The sequence below is a fragment of the Morone saxatilis genome, unplaced genomic scaffold (genome assembly GCF_004916995.1).
Source record: "Morone saxatilis isolate NCDOM2014 unplaced genomic scaffold, NCSU_SB_2.0 Contig17, whole genome shotgun sequence".
In the NCBI taxonomy this organism is placed as follows: Eukaryota; Metazoa; Chordata; class Actinopteri; family Moronidae; genus Morone; species Morone saxatilis.
Window position 1 is genome coordinate 13,748,580 of NW_023339729.1, and position 11,005 is coordinate 13,759,584.

General features: G+C 43.5%; 1 protein-coding gene across 6 annotated transcripts in view; it reads right to left on the minus strand.

Moving 5' to 3' along the window:
- Window positions 1–10,331, minus strand: part of LOC118327057 (transcription activator BRG1) — a 21,674-nt gene extending 11,343 nt beyond the window's left edge. For 3 of the 6 annotated variants that reach the window (XM_035660252.1, XM_035660251.1, XM_035660248.1), the window contains exons 1-22: window positions 10,237–10,331; window positions 9,396–9,649; window positions 8,705–8,837; window positions 7,527–8,084; window positions 7,229–7,327; window positions 5,673–5,931; window positions 5,342–5,468; window positions 5,061–5,234; window positions 4,786–4,959; window positions 4,531–4,704; window positions 4,347–4,394; window positions 3,701–3,831; window positions 3,308–3,365; window positions 3,124–3,233; window positions 2,879–3,026; window positions 2,439–2,602; window positions 2,225–2,291; window positions 1,956–2,066; window positions 1,174–1,416; window positions 976–1,089; window positions 653–760; window positions 110–196 (exon numbers count right to left, since the gene is read on the minus strand). In XM_035660252.1, the coding sequence (XP_035516145.1) occupies window positions 110–196; window positions 653–760; window positions 976–1,089; window positions 1,174–1,416; window positions 1,956–2,066; window positions 2,225–2,291; window positions 2,439–2,602; window positions 2,879–3,026; window positions 3,124–3,233; window positions 3,308–3,365; window positions 3,701–3,831; window positions 4,347–4,394; window positions 4,531–4,704; window positions 4,786–4,959; window positions 5,061–5,234; window positions 5,342–5,468; window positions 5,673–5,931; window positions 7,229–7,327; window positions 7,527–8,084; window positions 8,705–8,837; window positions 9,396–9,611 (3,303 nt within the window). In that variant the 5' untranslated portion in view covers window positions 9,612–9,649; window positions 10,237–10,331. Of the gene's footprint in view, window positions 1–109; window positions 197–652; window positions 761–975; window positions 1,090–1,173; window positions 1,417–1,955; window positions 2,067–2,224; window positions 2,292–2,438; window positions 2,603–2,878; window positions 3,027–3,123; window positions 3,234–3,307; window positions 3,366–3,700; window positions 3,832–4,346; window positions 4,395–4,530; window positions 4,705–4,785; window positions 4,960–5,060; window positions 5,235–5,341; window positions 5,469–5,672; window positions 5,932–7,228; window positions 7,328–7,526; window positions 8,085–8,704; window positions 8,838–9,395; window positions 9,650–10,131 lie in introns of those variants that run through there. The other 3 variants (XR_004796668.1, XM_035660250.1, XM_035660249.1) reach the window with 2 other exon arrangements.
- Window positions 10,332–11,005: the final 674 nt, after the last annotated feature.

Below are 11,005 nucleotides of genomic sequence, written 5' to 3' on the forward strand. Positions count from 1 at the left end.
CTGTGTGTGTATATATATATATATATATATATATATATATATATCCTGACAAGCCAAAGATATCTACCACACACCGTGAAACCAGGAACATCAGACTCCTCAGTAGTACCTCTATTTGCTGGAACATGTAAGGGTGGTTACAGATTTTCCTCAGCTGCATGATGGTGTTCATCAGGGTCTTTGTACCTCCTTTACCCTGGTAAACACAATGTGCACAATGCCTGTAATCACAGTTTTATTCTTTCTTCTCAAAAAGGGTCATCCAAGGACAGTTATCTAGACATCAATTAAAGTAATATGTATTTAGAGAGCCAAGGACCTCACAAGATCCAGTTTCACACTCTTATGTCATACCCTTATAAGGTAGCTTGTTTTCCTGCTCCGTAAAACTGAGTTTAGACACAGTATATACACAGTTTTTTTCCTGACAGTTAAAGTCAAACTTCCACTCTGGTACAGATCACAGTATATATTCTACTTATGTTATCATATAAATCATCTAGTGACAAATATTATCCTGGCCTGTTATTAAACTATACAACAATCCTTTCCAGAAGAGAAAACATGTTTGATTCTGGAAATAAAAGAGACACATGTTTAGTTATAATGATGCTCAAATCTGTCCACAGTGTTAAAGTGTTTATGCTCTCACCTTCTTGTCTTTCTCTGATCCATCAGTGAGCAGGACCCCCTTGGCCTGCATGTGCCTGTACAGTACCCTCTGAAGAGACGACATGTCGCACTTGATCACATATTCCACCTGGCGGAGAGGAGAGACAGGCTGAATTAATGATAGTGTTACTTAATAATGAAGTGGACAAAAAGAGATGGACAAAAGCTTAAAGAGATCAGCTGATTCAAGGCTGGAAACAGAAACTAGATATTTGCTATCCGTTAGTCTGGATTATTCTGTGTTTGTTTGTTTGCATGTATGTTGGTTTATCTGCTGTGTGTGCTGGAGTAGATTAAACATGCCTTCTCTGGAAGCTGCGCCTCCACTTCCTTCTTTAATCTTCGCAACAGGAAGGGGCGAAGTACTTTGTGGAGACGACGGATAATCAAGATGGTCTCCTCTTCATTAAGGTCCACCTGGAAAGTAAAAGACAAATTTTTAATTAAAAATAACAACACTAGCAGACTGCATTGCTAAACAGCTATGTAGCTCATGCACACCTTTTCTCCAGTCATGGCGAAAGGAGCGTTGAACCACTGCTCGAAGGTGCTGCAGCTCTTAAAGATGGTTGGCAGGAGGAAGTTTAGCAACGCCCAGAGCTCAGGTAGTTTGTTCTGCAGCGGCGTTCCTGTCAGGAGGACTCGCCGTGGGGCCAGGTAGTGGGTATTCAGGACCTGGGTCAGCTTACAGTGATGGTTCTTCATACGGTGGCCTTCGTCTACGATCATGTACTTCCAACGGATCTGGTTGAGTAGAGAGGACAGGAGACCATTTGGATAAAGCTACCACTACACTGCATCCAAACAAACCGAAAACAGAAAAGTGCTCATAAGGGAGATCTGGTCCAGTTTGTCCTGATGATGCACGCTGGTTCAGTCCCAAGCCAAAGCCTTGAACCACCACATGGGGAAAACTCTTGCCTGAACTACAACACCCACCTGTCACAGTCAGGAAGCCTACATGCCTACATGAGTGCAAAGCAGCATGACGGCCACAGAGGACAGTAGGAGACTCGGTATACAGGCGGGGGTCAGTGTGTGCAGCACCTAGGAGAGAGCACTGAGACGCAGCACAGGGGGCGGTCAGATTGTCCAAGATCAAATACTTTTAGAGGACTTTGGGGAGTGGGAGCCGACAAACAAGAACACACTGAAACCGAATAACATGTAAAAAGCAACAGAATCTTGTTGTGTACATGTGTAGAGGAAAAAATACACTACGACTGCCTGGGCGTGTTAGTGCATGTCCTTGTGCTTGTGTTTGTTTGTACATCCCACCTCACCTTGGCCAGTACTTGTTTATCCTTGATGATGTACTCGTAAGTAGTGAGTAAAACGTTAAACTTTCCACTACGCAGTTGAGGGACGAAGGCTCTTCTGGCAGCAGGAGACCCCTAAAAGATAAAAAAATTTTAATTATACAATATAAACAAACCAAATATCTAAAATATCAACATTATCTTTCTGATATCTTTCTTTCTGAACATTTTATGATACAAGCATTAATGACTAATAAGTGCAATTTAGGTGGTGTGGCTGTGAAATGCCTCACCTTGTAGGACACTTTCACGACTGTCGGTGCCCACTTGTCAAACTCATACACCCAGTTAGAAAGAGTTCTGTCAATGAGAGACAGCTCCGTTGTCATTCAACAATTTAATCAAAATTTCTTTATTCTGTAGTGTCCTGTTTCTTTAAATAGCTTCCTTGATGAAGGAGAATTAAAACATGTAAAATATTTTTGCAGTAAATGAGGATTAGCTCACGAGAGGGGTACAATGATGAGGTAGGGTCCATTAAGCCGTTTGTGCTCCATGAGGTACGTGATAAGGGCGATAGTCTGGATGGTTTTTCCCAGGCCCATCTCGTCTGCCAGGATCCCATTCAGGTTATTGTTGTAGAGGGAAACCAGCCACTCCAGACCTTTAATCTGACAGATGAGGAAGGGAGAAAGTCTGTCTAACATGGCAAAACATTTACATCTCTAGTCAGAAATGCCTTTGCTTGTGGCAAAAGAACATTGTGTGTTTTTCTTTTTACATCGCGTACCACGTCAGAAAATATTAGGCAGAAAATACAGAAGCGTAGGCTGACCTAATTCCGCTATGGGCAGTACACATTGGGCAATTTTATTTTACCACTAAAGGCATACACGAACCACAGTTTGAGAACCAGTGGTGTAATTGATTTGATTGGGCTTGTTCACCTGATACTGTTTGAGCTGTCCATTTATTAACAAAGTGGACTGTTTCTCCACCTTCTCTGTGACAGCGTGAGCCACAGAATAATAAGACTGGAGCCCTCGGGCGAACGCTGCACCGCTATATTCGTCATCCACATCCTGTTTAGCATTTCTGCAGAGGAAACACAGAGTTTTATTCAAACATGACATTTGTGGACATATTTTGTAATATGATGAATTCAAGAGTAGTACTCCAAGTATGTACTCACTCAATGATGTGTCGGACGTCCACCTCTGACACGTCTTCGCTGTCAGGGTCTGTAATCTTCTTTTTTTCCTCCACCGGTGTAGACGATGGATGAGGCTCCTCCTCTTCCTCCTGCCAGACAGCTGGTCAGTGATTGGAACAGGGAATATGAAACTGGCTTCAAGCATGTCTTTGAAACAACCCACCTCCTCCTCTTCCTCCTCCTCGCTGTCTTCACTGTCTGAGCGGGGAGCCACCTCATAACTGGACAAAATGCATGATCAAATTAAATTATCTGTATCTTAACATTTCAAACACGCTAGTGTATTTGTGAGGCTATAATGTTTATAACATATCAAAAAACAGGAAAGTAGTTGATGGTGCTAGATGAAAAGTCATTGTAGCTTTTAGATAGCTTTATCCTTTCTGGGCCATGAATTTCATGGGAATTCATTAATTGCCAAGAGTCAGTATTTCAATGAACAGACCAACTAGACTGACTGACATTGCAGGACCTACAGCTAAACCGCTTTTATAAAAAGACTTTCACACACATTTGCAAAACACAAATCACTCTTCCTCTCCCCAGACAGTCTCACCCAGGGTTCATCTCCAACCAGGTCTCCAGCTGTCCAGCTTTAGGTGCATCCACTCCTGTCAGGATGTTCCCACTGTCTACATGGATGACCTTCACCGGCAGGTCACTCATCTGACTCGTCTCATCCAGAGGCTGCAGGGGAGGAGGAGAGTTATCTTTTGGACTGGGCTAATTACACTGGACTGGCTTTAAATGGTGGTTAAATTAAATGGGACAAAGACTCATATTCAGCCGTGGCTTGTAACCAGTGGATTCATTTTAGTCACCTGCACTGACAGCCATCACTTTAAGATATATACATAGTACCAGTGAACATGATGGAGCAAATAACTGTGCAAATTCTTCTTTCAGCCCTGACAGCACAAGGACAGAGAAACAATACCCCCTGAAGCTTTGTGTGAAATCTGATCTAAGCTTTTAAAGAAGGTCTCTATAGAGACCACAGAAAGCAACAAAACAAAGACTCAGGTTTGCGTTGTGAATGCATTGTGGAAGTGTGTATTTTAATGAACAGCATCAGTGACTCTTGAATGTCTGCTTTAACTACCTTTTCCTTACTGGAAAAGATATAAAATAATCTATACAAACAAAACCATTTTTATTGTCTCTAAAGTTCTGCCATCACTATGGCTGCTGTATCTGCTCACCTCTCCATCAGGACCCATGGCAGGAGCCTGACCCTCAGCAATCTCCAACTGCAAGACAAGGAGAAGTAGACAGTCAGTGATTATCAGAATCAAAGATAAAAAAAATAGACTCTCTAATATCTGAGGTTTAGACTGTTGAGGACATTTACATATTCATATATCCCTCTCATACTGTTTTCCATACCTTCTTCTTTTTCTTCTTCTTCTTCTTTTTCTCCTTGAGGGCCTGTGCAGCTTTGTGAGCTCTGACCAGCTCGGTGAGGTTGGCGACGTACTCGTCAGTTTGCTGCAGCAGGTAGGCCAGGCGCTTATCCTTCTTCTGGTCAATCAGTTTACGATAGCCCTCCTCATCCTCAGCCTGGGAGGACAGACAGTGTGTGTAAGAGGGTGTGTATACTGGTAAACTGGTATAACTGTGTTTGTTTGGTGCCATTATTACCATAAGCCTCCTCATCCTCTCTTTCTCAATACGCTCATTCTCTTTCTTCTGTTCCCGTTCAGTGTTGGCATGGTAGGTGGCCACAGCTTTGGTCAGTTTCTGCATTTTGCCTGTGATGGAGCGGTGGTACTCTTTGAAGTCTTTGGCGTGCTGCAGGATGCTGTTGAGGTACTCCTAAGATTAGAGTGCAAGTATGGGTGAAGGACAAATAAGCACTGAAGAAAATATCACCTAATCTTATCGCAGGTAACGTCACAACTGCGTTTGTCCTCTACCTGATGTTTCTGCCTGCGTTTGCGCTCTTGCTCAATCTTCTGCTGTTTCTCCAGTTTCTCTGTGATGCGTGCCTCTCGCAGAGACTGACGCTTGCTTCGCTTGTAGGCCTTGGCATCAAGGGCGGTCTCTAGAGCTGTGTCGCGACGCATACACACGACCACCTCTTGACGCAGCTGTAGATAGACAAATATACAAACATGGACACCACCACCATCACAAACATGCAAAAATGTGATGTTGTGAAGGTTAAAGGTGAAGGTGAAGGTGAAAATGTGAATACCTGTCTCTGGAAGTTCAGCAGTCGGAGAGCTTTGAGCTCTATGGTAGCTTTGGTACGTAAATCACCAGCCAAGGAGCCCGGCAGGTTCTCCAGTTCAGCGATACGATGAGTGATACGAGCCTGTAACCTGAGGGAGCAAACAGTACTGAGTTGCTGTTATTTCTTTATGTATTATTCATGCTTTTGATTTTGAATACCTCTGGTGGACAGTATACAAGAAAATGTAAACTGTGTAAAAACTGTAACATTTCAGATTTAACTTGCTAAAGTTTAATTTAGATGTTTTTCTTGAGATGTAAGAAACTGTACATCCCCAAAGGCCCTGGTATACCTGTACTCCCTCTCCTGCAGTATCTCCACAGGGTCGAGGCCGCAGGGTTTCTGAATGGGAGTAATGCGGTTCTGCTTGGCATGGTAAGGCATCATGGGAGTAGGCTGTGCTGGCTGGCCGGGGGACTGGGTCTGTGGAGGCATAACCGGGGAGGCAGCAGGGGGAACTGAAGGGGGAGCGGGAGAGGGCCGGCCAGTGGGCTGAGGGGGAATCAGCTTTTGGGGTGCGTTGGAGGGGGCCGCTGCATTCACCATGGGGCCTGGAGGATAGTGAAGAGGGGGAATAAAGAAAAGGTTAATATCATGCTGCTGTAAATGCTGCTGTACTCTACAGTCTATAATGGCCTTACAGTCCATGGACTTTTTCATAGTAGATATTTTAACATATCCTAAGCACAGCTGTAACCAGTTCTGTTCCATTTGGGTATCCAAATAAGCCATGACAGTAAGACAGCATACACAACAACAGGTCCCTGACACTGGGACATCTAACTGTAAATTCATATAATACTTAATTCAATACATTGTACACATTTCCTCCCTGATACCTTTTCAGGCTCACTTTCTTGCTTAAGTGGCTCTTAATTAATGAATACATTTCAAATTTTGTTTTTTGTTAATTTGCCACTTTAATCTTTGATATTTAATGCTGTGCTGAGTCCATAAGAGAAAAATTAGAGAACCTACAACATGAACACTGTAATGTTACGTATGAATTTAATAAATTTACTCTGTCTGCGCTGCCAACAAGCCTCCCTGTCTTTGTTGGGCCCTCCTACAGTGAGATTAGTCAGTTCACTTTTTTAAACATATCCTGATATTTTCATTGTCCGTTATTTTGGGAACAAACATGGAGCATGAACATTATGAAAAAACTCTTCCTGCTGCTGAACACGCCCTTTTTTTATGCAAACACAGACAACCTCAGATTAAGTTGACACAGACTCAACTAACTTACATCACAGTCAAAGTACAGTTTAACACCAGTGTAGGAAATCAGAGTTTGTCAACTTGGACTTTCTTTTATGACTCCGACTTAAATCTGAGTAGGTTCATGTCCCTTCGTAGTACAGCCCTCAGGAAGCCAAGCAACACACGCAAAGACAGGAGGAAGAGCTTTGTTAGAACTCAAGGATACACACAATGCGTTTTGGTGTGAAACACTGAATGGAAACTTTTGGTTTGTTTACAGCAAAACACATGGATTAAAAATCAGGATAAATACTGGAAGGTAGAATAAATGTAAGAATGAGTGTCTCTAATATCACAGTATATTGGACCAAAGTTTACAGAGTGAACATTATACTAAAGCCATGAATTATTATCACAGTAACCAAGAAAATCTTAAATTAAGACATTAAAAGCAAAACTTACCCTTATATGTTGGCATATGAACAAACAGTTCTAATCCTATCAGATGATTAATTTTCTTTCCTGGATTAGAGGTAATAACTGGAATTTATATGGACAATACCAGCTCTGACTAAGGTACTCGCACTAGTTCAACAGCACAAAAGACTAACAGGTTTCACAAGGTCTTACAGCAGCACCACATACCTTCAGGCCAGGACTTGGGAGGTCCATTTGGGTTTTGTCCCTGCATCCCAGCTGGAGTACCCGATGGTCCTGGAGGAGGCATGTTGGGACCCATCATTCCTAAACAAACAAGTGATTCTCTTAAGTCTAATGGCAGCTTAACAACAGAGGTCTTTTAAAATGTGAGAAGAGGACTGTGGGAGTTAACTAGAGTATGAAGATCCAATGTAATATACAGCTATAAATGAATCTTCTATCAATTATTCATCAGACTGAATGATGCAGCTTCATATTCCAGACATTCCCCATTCATGCTCACCATGAGCTCGACTGTAGCCTGAGCCCATTGGCCCAGGCCCTGGTCCTACTGGTCCACCTCCTGGCCCGCCTCCAGCTCCAGGAGCTAGGCTGGGCATGGGCTGCTGCTGCTGCATCCCAGGCATCGGCCTCTTCCCCTGGACAGCCATCTGGAGATGGTCTGGGAGGGGCTGTCCCCGGGCCAGCATCTTATAAGCCATGATCTGGGCTCTCAATTGGTGTAATTGGTTCTGATTGAAGGGAGTAGGGCCACCGGGGCCACCAGAACCTCCAGCACCTGTAGGACCTCCAGATTCAAGGCCAGGTCCAAGGCTGGGGACGCTTGAGCCAAGGTTGGGTCCAGGGCTGGGGCCTGGGCCGGTGCCACCTGGAGGGCCAGACCGGTTACTGGGACCCAGAGAGTGCTGATCCCCACTGGGGCCATCTAAAGGTGTAGAGGCAGAGCCGGGACCACCAGAGGAGGAAGAAGAAGAGGATGATGGCATAAGAGGTCCAGAGGGAGGACCATTTGAAGGGACGGGGCTGGAGTGGTCAGAGCCACCTAATGGAGAGTGGTAACCTGGAAGACAGACAGACAGACAGACAGACAGACAGACAGACAGATGAAAGGGGTGCTAGGTGTAATCATTCATCTGGGGGTCTCAAAAGAAAAACAAATGACATTTTAGAGAATATGATTATTTGCTCTCATGCCAGGTGCAGTCAAGTGACTTCCTGGAGTTCTATTGTTACTGTGAGGTTGCCTGGTAAAAACCACTCCTTTAACAAAGGTCTGTAACATAGCCAGTTAAATAGTAATTTATTCCCTAACACTGTTCAAATCCCGCCAGACTGTTATGTCATAATGTTTTAACTCTGATTCACTAAGCCTGTCTGACTGTCTTCATTCCCTCTATCCCTTCCTTATAGCAGGCTGCATGCAGAGCTGCAAAGTGGCTACCTGACTGTTAACACTGCCTTTGTTTGAGTCAGACTGAGCTGTGGAACTGTATTTTCATATAGTAAAACAAACATTTTAATGAGTTGAACGTGGTTCATTTCATAAAGACACTCCCTAAAAACCAGCCAGGCTACATGGCCACATCATTACAGATGTGTCATACTTAAAGAACACAACTTGTCTTACACAATGCTGGAAAGGACCAAATTGCTTAAGAAAGGTCTACGTAGCACGCCTACCTTGCGAGTGTTGGTCTAGAGGACTGGGTGGGGGGCCCATACCACTATGCCCGCCCTGTCTCATAGACAGTCCCTTCATCTGACTAAAGCGGCTCTCCTCACTCATGCTCTTCTCATGCATGCTCTCCATTGGCTGTGGGAGGAATCACATAACACATTAAAATAAATAACAAAATGGTAATATTAAATCAAATGTAAGGTGTTGGATGTCAAGGGCATGTCAAGTAGACTGATCTGTAAACAACATGGAACGATAAGGAGTATAGCTTTTCAACATGTATGGATTAATATGCAGCTGCAGTTATTCACTGGTATGTATGTGTTACAATGCCAGAGAAAGCATGTGCCCATTATGAAACAAATATAATTCATGTAAACAGAATAAAATAATAAAATACTGAATGGAAACTGATTAGAGAGGATGTGCTGTCATATATATAATATGCAAATCTTCCCAAAAAATGCAAAAAGTCTACAGTTAATTCAAATGTATGTTTTGCTGTGGAATAGCTGCATGGTACAGTCTACAGATCACGCCCTTTCTATGATAATGTGATGTTCAAACTCCTTAATATACTTGTATAACATTAGATTTGTGGGATATGTGTTTAGAAATATTTGCTGACACTCCACCTGTTTCCAACAGTGGTGGTGTGTCTCAGTGGGACGTTGGGTGTTTGTACGTCCTTACTTTATGCAGAGGATGCATGTTGTCCTGGCCGTATCCAGATGGCCCTGCCTGGGAGTGTCCAGAGGAGGGAGGGCCAGGGCTGGGGCCCATCATGCTGTGAGAGGAGCCTGGGGAGGGCCCGGGGCTGGGGCCCAGCATGGCCCCGGGGGAGGGACCCGGACCAGGAGAAGGACCTGGGCGAGGGGTGCCTCCCATGGGGGGATCTGGCGTCGACATCGCCCTGGATCTCCTGCTCCCGGATGAGCAGCAGGGACCTGATAGAGAGCAGAGAAATGACAGAGAGAAGGTGAGAGGGAGTGACAGAGAGGAGGAAATATGATATTTGCAAAAGTGTGGCAGTGCACTCTGCAAAGGTTACTAATCTAAATATCCATAATTTAGTGGTTTGATTAAACAAAACTTTAAAAAATATGTTGACAGTGAAGCTGCATATTTAGCTTCTACTCTGCTTTTCTGATAGATGAAGTGGGTGCACAATCTTTGCAGGATATGGGTGAATTTTGTCAAACGCCTATGAAGATGAAGACATTCTCCTGCTGCGCTGCACCAAATCACCCGTTGCGCGCATATGCAATTACAGCTGCAGGGTCTACCGCTGCACTTGCACTGAACACGGGGAAATACTGTAAATTATGCACACATGAGCCCATGCTACTGAGAATTTCAGTCCATGAAAGGGTGTCTCGTTAAATATAAAAAAGGGGAATGGCGGACTGTGCTTGTGCGACTGACCTACCCGCATCAACAGGACAGGCGGTCCTGGGCGAATTTCTGCGCTCCCGAGTTTATATGTGTGGGAGATCAAAGAAAACGCAGCGGTTGTCGCAATTAGTCCACTCACCCTCTTTGTAATCTGCCTTCAAGCGTTGATTTGTCTCACCGACGTGGCTCGAGCGCCCCCTCCACCGCTCCTATGACCGAATGTCTAGTCACGGCTGCCCGGTAGCGCGCATGCGTGTACAGCGACATAAGGCTACTCACAGTGAACATCCACAGTGGACTGTAGGTTTATTATACAGTGTGGGAATAATTGTTTACAGCTACGCTCAAATGTTAATATGCACCTTAGAGAAAATAACACGAGTCTGCATGTTTTTATCAGGCTTAAATTAAGCCTTTAAAAAAATCATCAAATCTAACTTTATTTTCATTCATTAGAGGCTATTAGATCACAATGAATTGGGCATTAAGAACCAAGTAATATAATAATTATTTAATAACAATAATAATTATTGTGGTAAATTAATGACAAAGGATCAAAATACAGAAAACTAAAAGTAAACTAAAGCAATGTGTTACAGTGTTCCTGTAACATTTACTGTACGCAGCTTTACTCTCACAACATAAGCTCACTGCATCACATGAGAAGCAAGTCCTTGTAAACTCTGGTGCATTTGGTGAACCTTTACATTTATGCAAACATTTTATGCCAAGCAATTTTCAGAACCTTTTGAAGAACAAAAACTTTGAAAACCCATGTTCAACCACTGGATGTCTTTTACCACAGCGCCCTTTGATTTATCACATTTACTCACCACTGTGATTAATACTAATACTTGGCTTTTCTGTCCACGATGGAGATATTTAACATCCTTTGCTAAGTTCAAAGT